The sequence below is a fragment of the Schistocerca americana genome, chromosome 1, assembly GCF_021461395.2.
Source record: "Schistocerca americana isolate TAMUIC-IGC-003095 chromosome 1, iqSchAmer2.1, whole genome shotgun sequence".
Lineage (NCBI taxonomy): Eukaryota > Metazoa > Arthropoda > Insecta > Orthoptera > Acrididae > Schistocerca > Schistocerca americana.
The window spans coordinates 1,160,050,667-1,160,068,067 of NC_060119.1; the positions used below are offsets into that span (position 1 = coordinate 1,160,050,667).

A 17,401-nucleotide genomic window follows, 5' to 3' on the forward strand; every position below is an offset into this window, starting at 1 on the left:
TATAGTAAAACAGGAATAAACGATGGTGGTCGAGTACAGAACTACAGACTTCACTGACATGCTTCTCCTGTACAGGAAAGCCCACAAGGAATGAAAGAGGGCTTGAAGAACGTTAACCCTAAGGCGTCACCCAGCCCATACCTATTTGCAAGACTGCAGAGAAACAGGCAGCTTACGTCCTAACAATCACCAAATTGGAGGCCCACGGGCACGCCGTACACCAGATTCTGAAGAAGCTGTACATCAGCGTTTCGCAGAGCAACCTTCTTCGAGCACCCGAAGTGTCGCACATACCAAAGGTATGAACCACATGGCAGTGTGCTCCAGAAGCGCTCGTGCGTTGGCTCAGGATATCGTTCAACGTTGTGTCAACTTTTACCGCTGCATGAACAAAGGAGGCATGACCTTCACATCCGAGGCCACCAACATCACTTCATCAACGTATGGTCAGGTCTCATTGATGACCATGCCATAGGTCCATACCTTATGCCCATGCATGTTGATGATCCCAGGTTGTTGGATTTGATTGATTGATGGTTGATGTATGTGCCACGTGGTTTATAGCTTCCCCAGTGCTATATTACGAAAAGACTTAAAAACAGTATTTATAAAGAAGAGACATTTAAAAATTGAATAATACATTTTTATCATGTAGCCGTAAAATAGTAATTTCTCTGTGTAAGTTTCGAGTGCAAAGAAATATAACTAAATGATCTAAAGAGACGACAAGATACGCTCTTTTGTTAATTTTTTAGTCGTCTTCACTTCTTCTCTTGTCTTGATTCTGTGTAGGCGGACATCATGTGAGTGCTGGCAAATGTAAGCATATTTGTATGAATTAAGCCGATAATATATTGATTTAATATTAATGTGCACTTTTAATTTGTAAGAGGTGATCCCGATTTCATGTCTGCCTTCCTTTGAATTAACCTGCATTCGAGTATTCGAGTAATTTACAGTTCAACAATCGCAGCAGCCGATGCAGCCAACGACGCCATTACGTGTCGATATTAACTTATAAAATTTAGCGGAAGCGAAATACTCGCCCGCTATTAACATAATATACATTTTCCTCCACAGCCGCCCGACGTACGTAGCTTTAAGATTCTATTTTCAGTACCACAGCCGAGAGCCAGAGCCAGGACTCCGACTACAACGCAATGTTTAACGGAGGTAAAAAAAAAAAAATACTCTCGCGCGTGTGTGGGCCGCAATTGTGATAAATAACTAAAGATTTTTTGCTTTAAAGTGAACTGACTAGCCGAGGAAATTAATAAGAAAAGTTTATTCCACTGTTCAACTTATATGCTCATGTTTTAAGATTCAGCGGGTCTAACATTCATTAACGTAACAAATAATTTAAGATTAATATTGTTAAAAAGGAGAACTTCACAAAAGCATTTAATAGTAAATCAAAATTGAATGAAATATCATTTTTATTAAGGCCCACCACGTAATTCGGCCGACGGACGCGAGAGGTTCCAGCAGGGCGGCACTCCATCACACTTCGACAATGTGGTATGTGGCCAATAGAATGACACCTTTGGCAACAGATAGATTGGACGTGTACGTCCAACAGCCTGGCCCCGTCATTCACCGGCCCTGACGCACAAGTACAAGCAACAGCTATTCATTCGTGGTATGCTGGGAATCTTTCCAAGGGTTTGTCAAGACATCATCAGGCGATACGCAAAATGTATCGAAGACTGTGGCGCTCGTATTGAGCACGCTTTGTAAGTGTATTACATTTGTGTTTACTGACAGTAGTGTACAATGTCTCCTTTACTCCTTGCTTAGTTTGTGTGGCCCAAATTGCCTACATCCTCCTCCACATTTCAGAGACGAGTTTTTGAACATACGTTTATTAGCACACGCCTTGTAACATACCTTATGACACACTCTCTAGAGCGCGCACACCCGCAGAGAGTGGCGCCAGTTTCTCGCTCGGCCGCGCCAGTGCCTTACACCTGTTGTCACGGGCTGGGCGGGGCGCGGCGCGGTGCCGCCACGGCCTTGCGCCAGAGCGGAGCAGGGACCGCGGCTAGTGGAGCGCGACGCCTGCGGTGGCCGCCGCGGGTCCACAGCCGCCGGCAGTCCGCAGTCGGCACAGTGTCGCAGGGCCGCCAACATGACGTCGCCGCCGCTGCTGCTGCTGCTGTTGCCGCTACCCTGGGTGAGTCGCACAGGCGCTCGAGGACCAGACTCTAAGACAAAAAATTACATCAGTAAGACGCGCCCATTTTGCCAAAAACAAAGCCGTTAGTTATAGTCGGTACATGTTTCAACATTGTATTCCATTATCAGTAGATGTTTAACACCTTAAGTGCTTCACTGTACCTCAGGAACCTGTAATGGCTTGTACCGTAAACAGAGGATGGAGATATTAAAGCAACAATGGTATACACATCGTTTGATTATCCGTATATGAGTTAGGTATAAAATATTCTCTTTGTGCAGGATGGTATTATAACTTTTTTTTACAGGATCGATTTCGGGAATCCCATTCCTATTTTCAGGTGCCACTGTCAAAAAATCAAATTACTTCAGGGCTTATGCTGGATGATCAAAAAGTCAGTATAAATTTGAAAACTGAATTAATCGCGGAATAATGTAGATAGAGACCCATCCGTGGCATGACAAAAATACAAACGTTCAGAAAATGTCCGACAGATGGCGCTTCATCTGATCAGAATAGCAATAATTAGCATAACAAAGTAAGACAAAGCAAAGATGATGTTCTTTACAGGAAATGCTCAATATGTCCACCATCATTCCTCAACAATAGCTGTAGTCGAGGAATAATGTTGTGAACAGTACTCCAAAGCATGTCCGGAGCTATGGTGAGGCATTGGCGTCGGGTGTTGTCTTTCAACATCCCTAGAGATGTCGGTCGATCACGATAGACTACGACTTCAGGTAACCCCAAAGCCAATAATCGCACGGACTGAGGTCTGGGGACCTGGGAGGCCAAGCATGACGAAAGTGGCGGCGGAGCACACGATCATCACCAAACGACGCGCGCAGGAGATATTTCACGCGTCTAGCAATACTTTGTTTTTTTTTTGTTGTTGTTCTAATAAAATCCCATGTCATTCCAAGCATGTATGTCAATTTTTACCTCTCTATCTACATTATTCCGTCTTTTATTAAGTTTTCAAATTTATACTGACTTTTTGATCACCCGGTACAACAGATCTCCATATTGAACACAAGGGGATATTAATAACAAAGGACAAAACATGTCCCATGGCATACGTAGTCAGAGCGTGAAATAAGATGAATGTTCACCTGTGAGACGTCGTACGATAACACAGAAGTTGCTAAAACCACTACAGTAATCTCTTTTTATTTACGGTGTAATAATTGATAGCTACTGAAAAAAATACTAATAGAATCGTTCCTCTTAAGTTTTAAACATGATCATGTAATGTACGATGGCTATTCGGAAAGTAAGGAACGATAGGACGCCGAAATGGAAACCACAGTGAAAATCAAAACTGTTTTAGAGTGAATTTTTCACTCTGCAGCGGAGTGTACGCTGAAATGAAACTTCCTGGCAGATTAAAACTATGTGCCAGACCGAGACTCGAACTCAGGACCTTTGCCTTTCGCGGGCAACTGCTCTACCAACTGAGCTACCCAAGCACGACTCACGCCCCGTCCTCACAGGTTTAATACCGCCAGTACCGAGTCTCCTACATTCCAAACTTCACAGAAGCTCTCCTGGCGAAATTAAACCTGTGAGGACGGGGCGTGAGTCGTGCTTGGGTAGCTCAGTTGGTAGAGCATTTGCCCGCAAAAGGCAAAGGTCCCGAGTGCGAGTCTCGGTCCGGCACACAGTTTTAATCTGCCAGGAAGTTTCAAAACTGTTTTATGTGCAACAGTTACCTACAACTTACAGCTACTTATCTCCATAGTCGCCGATCCGACTTAGACGTTTGTCGTAGCGTTGTACCAACTTTCCAATCCCCTCGTTATAGAAGGCAGCCGCCAGTGCTTTCCGCGAATTCTCTACGCTGGCCTACAGCTCGTTGTTTATGCCAAAATGTTGTCTTCATAGCTAGCGGTTCATGTGAGCAGAGATGAAACTCAGAGGGAGACAATTACCGGCGTTATTGTGGGTAATCAAACATTTCCAATTGAAAACGATGCAGGAGCATCTTCACTGCCCCTGCAGAATGCGGCTGAGAATTGTCTTGAAGAAGAAACCGCATGACAGCTATGTAGTGCTGGCTGTACAGCTTGAGGAAAAGTTTCTCACCAGGCCCTCGTACTTGGCGGGAGACACTATTGTTATAGGTACCTGTATGTGCTCCCTGTGTGCTCAGAACTAAAAAGAATGACGTAACGCGATCGACGGGCATACTAGAGACACTGCCCAACACACCTGTGCAAAACTTCATCGGATTTTCTCTGTGGATTCCATTTCGCGACCGATCGTTCCTTACTTTCCGAATAACCCTCGTATATGACCAACTCTTCATTCGAAACTGAGGAATATTTACAGTGAGAATTCCTCTGTAAAACATAACCATTTGCAATTGAAGCCCGCATCTCATGGTCTTGCGGTAGCGTTCTCGCTTCCCTCGCCCGGGTTCCCGGGTTCGGTTCCCGGCGGGGTCAGGGATTTTCTCTGCCTCGTGATGGCTGGGTGTTGTGTGCTGTCCTTAGGTTAGTTAGGTTTAAGTAGTTCTAAGTTCTAGGGGACTGATGATCATAGATGTTAAGTCCCATAGTGCTCAGAGCCATTTGAACCATTTTTTTGCAATTGAAACCCATTACAATAAAACTAAGTAATCATAATTCTGAAAAGGTGTCGAAACATAATAAAATACTCTTCTGCACCCCTGGCCCGCGTAAAGCTCTTTGCCGTCATTATACGGTGATAGTTACCACGTAATGTAGAAATTACTATCGTATTAATATTTTCTTCTATGATTATGCATTATTACATCCTGGATCAAACATCTGTTGTATTATGCACATTCTCACAGGCGAACATTCGCTAACTTTACACTTTAACTATGCAGACAATGGGGTATAACATAGATTCTCATTATATTTCAGCGTCCTTTCAGGTTAATACTCATTTGTATTCAGTATATATGTTTGCAGTATATGCATTGATGTAATTTTTGTAAAAGTTTTACTGCGTGTACAGGTGCCTCTGAAGATGCAAATGGAGTTCACGAAATTGATATCTAATAAAAAAAGTTATAAAACCGTCCTGCAGCCAGAAGCTATTTCATTTATAACTGCTAATAAGACGAGCTTATTTACTGGCTCTCTTCAATTTCTTCGATACTTACTTAATTTGAAACTCAGTGCACTGGCATCAATATTCTAAAGCAGTATGACGCTATTCTTAAACAAATTGGAAAAAGTCGCCTTTGAAGATTGGAAGATTTCTGATAAAAAAGTGACACACAAAAGTATCCTGATCGTAAAATCATTGATTAGACGCTCGCAACTGGAAACTTTTTTTACTTTTATTTAAAATCTATATTTATTATCAAATAGAAATACTAACTAACAAATATCTATATTCTACAGGCTAATGCTCTGTCAACGCAACCAGTCTCTTCTGTCACTGGCTGTTCGTTTCAGTTCCATGTAATTGTCAAATCTTATTCCCTTTTTGATATTTTCCAAATACTTCTCCCTAGACCATCCTCTTCCTTTCTTTTCCAGAAATTTCGCATCAAGAATGTATGTGATAAAGTTTCCTATAAATTTTATTTTCCTCGTTCTCATTTCCTTTAACAGTTTTCTCCCTTCGTTGACTTCACTTAAGACTTTCAGGCTGTTTTTCCCCGTCAAGTTCGTTCTTGTCTTTTTGCATCATATCCACATTTCAGCATCTTCAATTCGATTCCTTTAAATTTAGCCATTCATAAATAATTTTGCAAAGAATTTTCTTGTGTTTGTTGGTTAATATGTTTTGTTTGTTTGTTTGTTTTGCCAATGCAATCCAACACAATTCTTCTCTTCACTTATGCTAAGAATTTATTTTTCTCTGTAACTACATCAGCAAGATAACAAGACTGGTTCACTTTATGACATCTGACGTCATCAATTTTTATATTGGTTATAATTTCTTCCGCATTTTTCCGTGTTACCATTACTTTCGATTAAAGTTTTTCACTTTTAATTTCCTTAGTTTAAGAGTATCTCATAGGACTTCCAGCATTCTTTTCATTTCTTTTCTGGAGTATTCAACTAATATGACATCATCAGTAAATCTGATATGATATATCCATTCACCACTGACTTTTATTCAATTTTCTTCTTCATCATCATCTGAATAGCTTCCTCATCGCATAAATTAAACGAATACAGAGATAGCAGATATCCTTGTCTAATACTTTTCGAATCCTGGTCTCTTCCTCTGCGTTAGGACGTTTATTTTTGTGCTTTAGTTCCGATACAAATACAGAATCATTGTTTTTAATAATATACTTTATTTTTTATTACTGATCACATGAAAATAGGAGCACACAATTTTTTAAGTGTGGCGATAATATGGGGAACACAAACAGAAAGTAAAAACCTTTTTTTATTTCTAGGTATTGGATAGTATTTTTGAGGTATTTTGTACTGCCAAAGTGTCTTAGCTAGTCACTTTTTATTAGTCTGCTTCTCACTACAGCGAATTACAAAAGCTCGTGTAACTGGTAAAATAATAAAAAAATAGTTTCTGATAACAATTTCTCACACCCTAATTCTCGCACTACAGATCACAGACGTAGAATGGAGAGCAAATTGCGTAAGAGCATTGAAGCCCTATAGCTATTGGCTGAGAGCGACAGCGCATGACAAGTAATTCGAGTTTGTGACATTGTGGTTAGCTCATGCTCAGACTTTTTGGGCAAAGATCTACACGTCATGTCAGGCAGGTAATTATTAACATTGCACGCATTTTTCTGCAACAATGGATGGATTTACACAGTAGCCTCCTACACTTCCTCATAATGTGTTTAATTTCTTTGGTGTATCGTAACAGTTTTATCAGTTTCCATTTTTGACGTCTTGCCTGTTTACCAATTTCTCATCCAGTTTCTTTTTGCCAATTTCCAGATTTGTTGTCCTACCAGTTTGCCTATTGTACAGCCAATACTACCAACTTCAGCATTTGGTGCTCCTCGACTTACAGACGACTAGCCTCAAATAGAGAGCTACAGCCCATGGTTGATAAATGCACGGAGATGAAAAAAGTCATGGGGTACCTCCTAATATCGTGTCGGAACTCCTTTTATCCGGCATAGTGGAGTAACTCGACGTGTCATGGACTCAACACGTCGTTGGAAGTTCCTGCAGAAATATTAAGCCATGGTGCCTCTATAGCACCCATAATTGCAAAAATGTTGCCGGTGCAGGATTTGTGCACGAACTGACCTTCCAATTATATCCTATGCGGAGCGATCTGAGTGGCCAGATCATTCGCTCGAATTGCCGACAATGTTTTTGATGCCTATCGCGAACAATTGTGGCACAGTGACATGGCGCTTTGTCATCCATAAAAATTCCACCATTGTTTAGGGACATTGAGTCCACGCATAGCTGGAAGTGGTCTCCAAACAGCCGAACATATCTATTTCCAGTGAATGATAGTTCATTTGGACCGGAGGACCCAGTCCATTCCATGTGAACATAGCTCACACCATTATGAAGCCACCAGCAGCTTCCACAGCGCCTTGCTGACAACTTGGGTCCATCGCTTCGTAGGGTCTGCGCGACACCCGAACCCTACCGTCAGCTCTTACCAACTAAGATAGGGACTCATCTGACCAGCCCGTGGTTCTCCAGTTATCTAGGGTCCAACCAATATGGCCACGAGCCCAGGAGAGGCGCTGATAGTAAAGGCACTCGCATCTGACGTCTATTGCCATACCTCATTTACACCACATTTCATCGCGCTGTCCTAACGGGTACGCTCGTCCTACGTCCCAATTGATTTCTGCCGTTATTTCACTTAGAGTTGCTTGTCTGTTAGCACTGACAACTCTACGCAAACTTCACTGGATTCGGTCGTTAAGTGAAGATCGGCAGCCACTGCAACGTCCATGGTGGGAGACAATGCCTGAAATGTGGTACTCTCGGCACAGTCTTCACACTGTGGATCTCAGAGGATTGATTTTCATAACGATTTCAGAAATGGAATATCACATGCATCTAGCCCCAACTACCATACAGGGTTCCAAGTATGTTAATTCCCATAGTGCGTCCTGAATGACGTTGGACACCTTTTCACATACATTGTGTACACGATTCTGCCACCACCTGTATATGTGCATATTGCTATCCCATGAGTTTCGTCACCTCAGTATAATACAGGTACTTTGGACACTACATTAATTATTGATCAGAGCAACACATGATAACTTGACATAACACAACACTGACAGCCAGTAGAGCTACACAGGCATAACACTGGTGACAAGTCTTCTTTACTCCCTCACCACACGATGCATACGTCGCATGCACCGTGTATACGCTAGTGCGGTGGCTTCAGATCGTTTGGACGCTTTTGGGCAAAAGTAAATTAATTTGTTATAACAAATACCCAAGCACTGAGCAAGTACGGAGAGCATATTTCTCGCAAATAGTAAGATCCCCCTTCATCTCTGACATACAGACAGTGAAGAAATTATGGCACTCCTGCAGTCCAATAACGAAAACTGAATTTGATCGAAGGGTCCTGGGCTGAACCGCTAAGCTTGCGCACCATTACCCGACAGCACGATGACATCGACGAGCGCTCCCGCGACGAGCGGGATCACATGGTAGTGGGGAGGGGGTGGTTTGAGATGATGTCATAGGCCTGGTGCAGTTGTCCAGATGCGATGATGTCAGAATTCTGGGAGTACTTATGCTGCTGTCAGAGTACCTTAAGCTGGCTTCAGTGGTTCCGGAATTCTGATTCTGATGTCAGCGATTTTCGCCCAGAACGTTCAGTCACCTTCTACTACCTGTCGTCTTCGAGCACTATATGCCCAGTGAGAACCACTGATTGTATCATGGGGTGGACCAGATCAACTAGTACGGTCACGTAATTCCTGGCAATAATACGATCTTGATGTGTAACTATGGAATTACTGCCATATTTCACGCTGTGGACGTAAACCTTGCCCAAAATTGAAAATAGAGTGAAACTAGACTCATCGGACCAAATATCTTTGTTCCATTGCTCCAGACTCCAAATTTTATGGCTTCGGCACAACATTTTCTAGTCACGGGCATTTGGATCACTGGTGAGTGGTTCTGTAATTTCAGCTCGCCCTGCAATTCGCTGCTTATGGAGCTCCCTTCCCCTGTCGTCCTCTTATTTTTGGCCACAATCCTCTTCGATGGCCGTCCGTCACGACCACTCAAAACACACTGTCGGCCGCGTTGTGACTTAGCAGTTGATGCACTTCCACTTCTCTGAATACAGTATAAATCCTCGATATGATGTCTCTTGAAACACCAAACACTTAGGCTACCTTGCTTATGGAATCACTCACCATACGAGCACCAGTAATTTGCCCACGTGCGAATTCACTTAGGTCCGACATAATGCATTCACGTCTACACAGGACACTTACCTGATCACGACTGACACTTTTAACATATTGCACTTTTGCACTTTGTAGTTCGTGGTCAAATACAACAGCCCAAGCTACAGGTTTGGCTAGCATCAGCATTTCTGTTAAAGGAATAATTTTATCTTGGAACTCTTCCATTTGGTCCGTGTTTGCATAGAAAAACAGTAATATCAGAAATTGAGTACGCCTTGGTGCAAAACACCTTGTTAGACGTTTATTTCTTTTTTCTCCCAAACTAGTTTCGGCGACAAATATCATCATCATCAGTGGTTTTTTAAGTCTTATTTATTGTATGTTACAGCATGTTTTAAGCAACTATTGTCGCTGTTTGCGACATATTTTCTGTGCGCTTTTTTTTCTGTTGCCGTTTTTTACTTAGCACTTAGCACAAAGTGCAAAAGTTTTGTTTTTCCGTGTATAAAAGAAACTACATACCATCCAACGAACATGACATGATGTTCGCTAAGTAAATAACGGCAACAGAAAAAAAGCGCACAGAAAATGTGTCGCAAACAGCGACAAGAATTGCTTAAAACATGCTGTAACATTCCATAAATAAGATTAAAAAAACCACCGATGACGGTGATATTTGTCACTGAAACTAGTTCGGGAGAATAAAGAAATAAACGTATAACAAGGTGTTTTGCATCAAGGCGGACTCAATTTCTGATATTACTTTTTCATGTGCAAGCATTCGTTTCTCACGATGTTTCCTCTTTTTTTTTCCTACCATTGCGTCACCAGTTCACCGGTCATGTCCGTATCAAGACACATTTGCACCACATCGGTCTTCACTTTCCTCTTCGTGTGCATGAGGTGAAGAGGAGGACACCAACCATATACTTTCGCTTGCTGTAATCAGACTGAACAGGCAAATGCCCTGTTACGAGATTTACGTAGATCACCATACTCTAGAGGAAAAAGGTAAGCTAAAATAGCTCACAATAGTTTTGAAAACACCAGTTCATAAATAAGCTGTGCTTCCACTTGTTGGCGCATTTGTCACCGGAAATATCTTGTAAGCAAAACACACCTGTACTACTTAGTGTTGCTACACCAAACAGACAGACAAAATTCGGTCCAGTTACAAAGACATGAAATCCCTTTACGATTAAAACAGAAATTTAGAAAATGTTGTGCCAGCAATGTGGTTCGTATTACATAGGCAAACACAGGAAGGTTTCTCTCCCTGCAAAAGGCTAAAGGAACATCAAATACACTGAAAGTTACAGAAAATGGACTTCAACTTTGTGCAGTGTAATTTCTAAACCAGTCACTATTATTCCATAAATCTTCTAGAACTGTGCTCAGGATAGAAATGAAACATATATTGAAGTATTCGATATTACATAAGCATCAGAAGGACCATCCAGAACTATTAATGAATGACAAAAAAATCGCCTTCTCTACCCTTTTGGATAGTAATAGAGTAATTAAAGGACTAGGCTGATCTTTCCCACTCTCTGACACACTCTTTGCTATTAAGCTATATAATTTGCACTATAAACTCTGTCCTTATATACTCTGAAAAGTACCGAAACCTTGACTCCCTGTTGTGTTGAAAGTAGTGCCTCATTTCCAGGACAGTGAGTACGACACTCTGTATTTAACTTGGACTCTAAGATGTTACTCCATCAATGTCTCACATCGTCATTTTATTGCTATTTTGGATATTATTAGAGAGGAAAGTATTTCTGTTGCCTCTGATGGTTGTAGATTTACTGTTCTGTAGTATTCGAAATCGTATGAACAACATCTTTGAAAACTTAATACTAGAATATTGGTCTGGACCCTAAAACCTAAGAAGTATGCAATAGAAGGCTAAGAAAACAGCTAGAAGTAAAGAGTGTAATAATTCTGTGTTTCGCAATAACCCAGAGACAACTGGATGAAAATACCAAGAATAGTTCAAAAATTTGATTATAGGCATCAGTCATTTCTTAATAGTCATCTGCAGAGAATGAGTCAATGCGATGAAAATGTTAAATGCTTACGAGAATTTAGCCCTTCTCAAAAAAAAGTAATATAAGAAGTAATAGGTGACGAAATTTTGGTGAAAGGATGAGTTCCAAGTCATGTTGTTGTTACAAGAGGATTGGCAGATGTTTACATCAAAAACAGACACAGAAATTTACCGGATTCAATTTCTTAAGAGGAAAGTGTTTACACACTCCTCTGCCGTGGACTCTTGCTACTGCAGTGCGCATGACAATCAATTCAACCAACGTAATATAACAAAAGCTTTTATGACTCATGGTGTGATCAAGGTCATCCAGGTTTATGTTTTCCGTCATTTCCCTGAATCAGTCCAGGCAATTGTTGGGACGATTCCCCTTGTAACCTACCACGTCCTAATCGGCCTGCTGGATTGCGATGTAACTGACCGTGATCGCATATGCGTAATGAAATTTTACAATGCGTAAGGTTATCGTTACCGAAGGAAAATAACACCGATTAGTTGGAGGAAAGTGTACAACAGACTCTTCTGAAGGAAGAATCTATTCTAAATTTAAGCAAAATACTGATGATAATTTTAAAACTGGTGGAATATAGTGCAATCGCTCACGAACCGCACAGGCGGAAAAATGGGTACCACGTAATATTTACTACAAGAATCACTGATAACACAAATAAAACACTGATTAGCTAAAAAAGGGATAATTAAACGGTCGACAGCTCGGTACGGCAAAGAATCTCGAGAATCTTGAGAAATGTAATGGCAAAGAACTTTAAGCAAATAATCACTGGCGTGTCAATAGAAGGTTATCAGGCTTTTCCACAGCACAACGGGTTCACGAGAAAATAAATGAAGCAGAAAGCACCGAGTTTACAGTCATCATTCTGAGATACTAAATTTTGAAAGTAACGTTAAATGAAATTACTGGTTAAATAAATGACTGGCTTAACTTAAACTTTGTTATATAAAAAAATAAACTTTCAGTAACTACAGGGTAACGTAATGAAAAATTTACAAAAGGGGAAGCAATTTACTTTTGATTATTGAAAGATTGAACTGAATTTACTTTTAGAGAATGAGCAACTGTTTTACTTTTAAAATAATACCAATAAAATATATAGCAAGCCAACAGACGTCACTCGCTGAGCTAAATACAGAATAAATGAAAATGTGCAATCTTAATTTGTGCTATATCTTCAGTTATTAACTTTGCCAGTGAGATTTTACTTTACTTTAAGTAGAATCTGTTATGCAACTCAATAATCAACAGTTACTGCCGCAGAAAATTTAGACTGAAACTGTATTTTTAGACACACTAACTGGCAGTAAATAGTTAATCGGTGATTGCATGGAAAGGAAACGGAGCCTGCTTGGTAATCATGTCTGAGGACAGTGACAACACAGGTGCCCTACAAGTTTTAACTATTGCAAGTTATTATATAAGTTATTCATACTTTGTGAAAGAAATGTTGCTGGGCAAAGCCTCTACATTACTATGTTTGTCCGTTAATAGTTTTACGATGTTGTAGCTGTGCGGACGACGAGTAATGTAGCAGACTACAATGCTGAGTTACCGTTGTTGCTGCTCCTGCTGTTCGATTAGAACCCCGAGCCGTCTCCAGAGCCACGGATATTCATGAGACAGGCAGTAGTTGGAATTGCAGCTTCCTCCGCTGTCCACTCCTAACGTACGTTCAATACTCGTGGATTAACGAATCACGCGTGTCTACACTGGCACGAGCAGAGCTGCACCGTGCCAACAAACACTTCCGCACTCTTTCATGACTCAAGCTGCTCTTCTTCGTCTCTGCTCGCGACGCGCCAGAGATTCGTTCTACGCAGATATGAATAACGGCACAGCTACTGCCATTTTGGCGTTGCTATCGATACATTTCCGTAAAGTTCTCTTGGCTATTACCCAGCAATTAACAATATTTTCATTGTAATTACGATCAATTATATACAGTCTCAATTAAATCCACTAGTACATCGATAACATATTAAATGTAGTCTCTGTTATATAGCTTACAGCTTTAGAATCAAAAGTACAGTGCAAGCTATCAACGAATATTAAACGGCTAAAATTTTGGATGGTGCAGAAGGTATTTTATCTGCATTTTCGGTGTTACACCCTGAAACGACACTGCTGATTTCCTTCTCATCCTTGAAACATTCTGAATTTCTGCTCCGTCTCTAATGATCTCGATGTCGATGGTACATTAACCCCTAATCCTCCTTCCTTTTTTCGATGTGGACTGAGTTCCCACTTTAACAGCAACACGAAGAGGAATTAGCTGCATCGGTATCCAAGTACTCAACAACCCATCATAATGTATTAACTGTTTAGAGGGTAATGAAAGGAAGGTTGTTATTGAATAAAACTTTTTTTGGCAATTCCTCCTATTCTATTGACAAGCATCATCTCAAAGAATCTCAAAATTTAAATATTAGGCTATATTTTATTTAATATTCCCATGGTAATGTAACAATAGTTTCTAAATCCAAGTTATTTCAGTGACTGCACTAATACTAAATCTACATCCATGACTTCTTTCAGCATCCCAAAGACACATTCAACGAGACCCACGTAATAATATTCATGAAATGGCCGGGAGGGGGGGGGGGGGGGGGGGGGAGGGTAGAGTTTTACATGGAAGTATGAAACGAAATCGAAGCATCATCTAGAAATTATTTAAAATCGAATGGGATATCTGGAAGCTGTGAAGCCAGTATACACTCTTGCAGAGTTGAAATTTTGGACATAGCTCAGAACTAGATGTCAATGCAATATCAACTCACTTTCTGGTTGGTTTCATCGGTAGAGGTGGGATTAGGACGAAAAAGTTCGTTGACTCCTGACGTCTTTGCTGCCCTGCAGGATCAGCAAGCTATGCAGGTAGTATCAGATTGCTTTCCTGGCTTATATATAAAACTATTTAAGAAATATACTCTCATCAAAATGTTTAAAATCCTCTGATAAATTTTACACAAACAAGACTAAAAAGCACAAAATAATTATTTCAGTTCTATCGTTCTTTTAAAAAAGGAACCTTATGATGGCTTTGAATGAATGTCTGAACTGTGGACTGGATACTAATCTCGAATTATCATGTAGCGTGTTGTAACTGCAAGCAGTGTGCTTACTGTGTATTACTGTTCGCAGAACCTTATGCCAACTGATTGGGCAATGCAACTCCCAATCCCAATAAAGAAATGCAGTCACTGCAAAATACATTAAGCCCCTTAGGCACTGAATCCTCTGGTCCTGTTCAGAACTGATACCTATGGTCCCTGTGCACATAACAAATAATTAAATTGTCTTACCTCTAAAACAGCAACAGTGGAATGCGATATATTCTGGTCTCTCTCTTAAAAAAATATGAATGCTAGCTACAGGCTCATCAGTGTGCAATGCTGGCCATAATACTTGAAGTTCACATGAAATTCTTTTGGCTGATAAATGGGCTCATTTAAGAAAATCCGGCATCTTTGAAAAGTATTTAACCTGGACAGGGAGGTGGTACAGATTGTGGTGAATTAGAAACAATGATTTTTTTGTGAAATTATATTGCAAGTTACGTTTGTGTCTAAAAAACATTCCACAACTGAATTTACATTGATCAAAAAAGGAATATATCATATTTACCAATTGGCCCATAAACATTGAGATTTTTACAGCAAGTATTATCTAACCTCATTAATCCAGCATAAATGCAAATCATCAGATTACATAATTCTCTGTTAACAAATCTTAAAAGCATTACAAAAGTGAAATATCCTACTAGCCTTTTTATCCAACAGTTTACATACATTCTGGTGCTACTCAACAATTACAAATTATCAGCCAACTCATCTATACTAATGTGCTGCAAAAAGAAAATCGTAATTTTTTAAAGTCTCGTAATTCCTACATTAATCTAACACTTGGTGGTTTAACAGAGCACGCTATAAAAACTGCCTACACCATCCTCTTTCACTCACAGACAGCTAACTACAACTATGAGACCAGTGTTCTCTTACTCAAACATTACAATCTCTGACCAGAAGCACTATCTTTGGCTCTGCGGTCAGAGACAAACATCGTTTATAAAATCATATACTAGTTTCATTTTAATTTACATTAATATTATTATCGTATTCAGGTGCCACATACAAGTGTGTCCCAGTAGACTCCTTTCACAGCCCTTGGGGTTTAACATATTTGGCACATATTTGGAAGTACCATGTACAACAAATGTATGGTAAATTTATCTCATTACTTATAAGTAGAAACCTTGAGTAGTATAAAACCATTACAATATAGTCTGAAGGACCATTATAATGTAATATGTCATGATTGCAAAAAAATAATCTAACTGTATAACCTCATTTAATTTGAAATAATTGAGAGTGCTCAGGTGCACTAGTATTAATCATAATCTGGTTACAATATGAGTAAATTGTCCTGTAGACAAGGTTGCTGATAAGTAAATCATCTAAAGCAAAATCAGTATACACTCCTAATCAGCAACATAATGGTATAGGATTGGACAAGGGAAAGGAAGAGTCATGGATGGAGCCTATGAGCATGCTGAACTGACTACATCACAAAGTCTTTTTGTTTTGTGCAGGTTCAACAACTTAGTAGTGACCAATGTGGATTGCATTCAGTGTATCAAGGCAACTGAATTCCTTATTATGTTCCTCAGTGATGTGCAGAGATACAAGAGGTACTGAGCAACAAATTACTTAACTTGTTGGTTACTTGAAATGTATACCACAAAGAAAACTACATTAACGAGACGAATTACCTCATATTATTGTATCAGGTAAGCATCTAAGACCAGAAAAACGTTTGAAAATGATTTCCTGGCATTGTGTTGTTCACGAAATCACTGCTACATTTTCTATTTTAAACAACTGTTGCATGCACACAACAGGAATTAAGAACAAGAAGCAATAGTATGCATTACCTCACTAATCATTTTGAGGTATTCCTGACATTAAAGAGCGTAAACTTCCATAGTTACATATTTGACTCGATTCGAAATTAATTTTGTATGTTACATAACCTCTTCAAAGTATTTGTAAATCAGGATAATTTTTACTGTTCCTACCCTGCTATTTCGCTTCAGACTATTTTCCCTCCAATAGTAGGTCAACTCCTATATACCATAGCTGGCAACTATCATAATTTCAGTAATGTGATGACCAGCATCATCACTGCTCTTCATAGTAGAGATTTTTCTCAGGTCCAGCGACACATATTGTCACTTATGTTGAAGTATGAATACCAGTAACAAATTGCTCCAATACCATGAAGAGAGATAGGAGACTGGATAATGGAATGTATGAAAAGGTAGCAAAGCTAAGGTAGTGGAACATGACCATTTCTACCTATGTGAACATCGAAAGATCTATCTGATCGCAAAAAGTTCAGCATCTTAATGAAATTACAGATTGGGTGAAGCAACAATGCCTTACATAAGAGTGAATATGCAAAACTGAAAGTGAGTTGAGAATAAGAGAAAATCAATAAAAGTGGCATCAGGCTGCTAATTGGACGTAGAACAACCTAACATGACAGTGAACATCACTGGTTCATAACATCATACTATGGCTCTCAGTGGACTTGTATATTCAATGATGTGACGCAATTACTTCAGAATACCTAACGGGTAAATCAATAATTGAATGGCTCAAGGTTGTCTTGTACTTGGAATACATGCAACTCTTTATATTTAAAACAATTGTATAGAAAGTATCAATCAGAGGCTCGAAGTGGATTGCCTACAAACACAAATGCTGATCTTAATAGCTATAAAATGATTCTGGGGCTTCAAGTGGCCTAGTACTTGAAATACACGCTAACCTTAATAAC

The 17,401-nt window shown here is 39.9% G+C and overlaps 1 protein-coding gene across 1 annotated transcript in view; it reads left to right on the top strand.

Annotated features, from left to right (window-relative positions):
- Positions 1 to 2,057: 2,057 nt before the first annotated feature.
- The window catches only part of LOC124551772 (dentin sialophosphoprotein-like), a 151,377-nt gene continuing 136,033 nt past the window's right edge, over positions 2,058 to 17,401 (top strand). Inside the window, exon 1 of the mRNA XM_047126466.1 lies at positions 2,058 to 2,173. Coding sequence (XP_046982422.1) covers positions 2,129 to 2,173 — 45 coding nt within the window. The 5' untranslated portion in view covers positions 2,058 to 2,128. The remainder of the gene's footprint in view (positions 2,174 to 17,401) is intronic.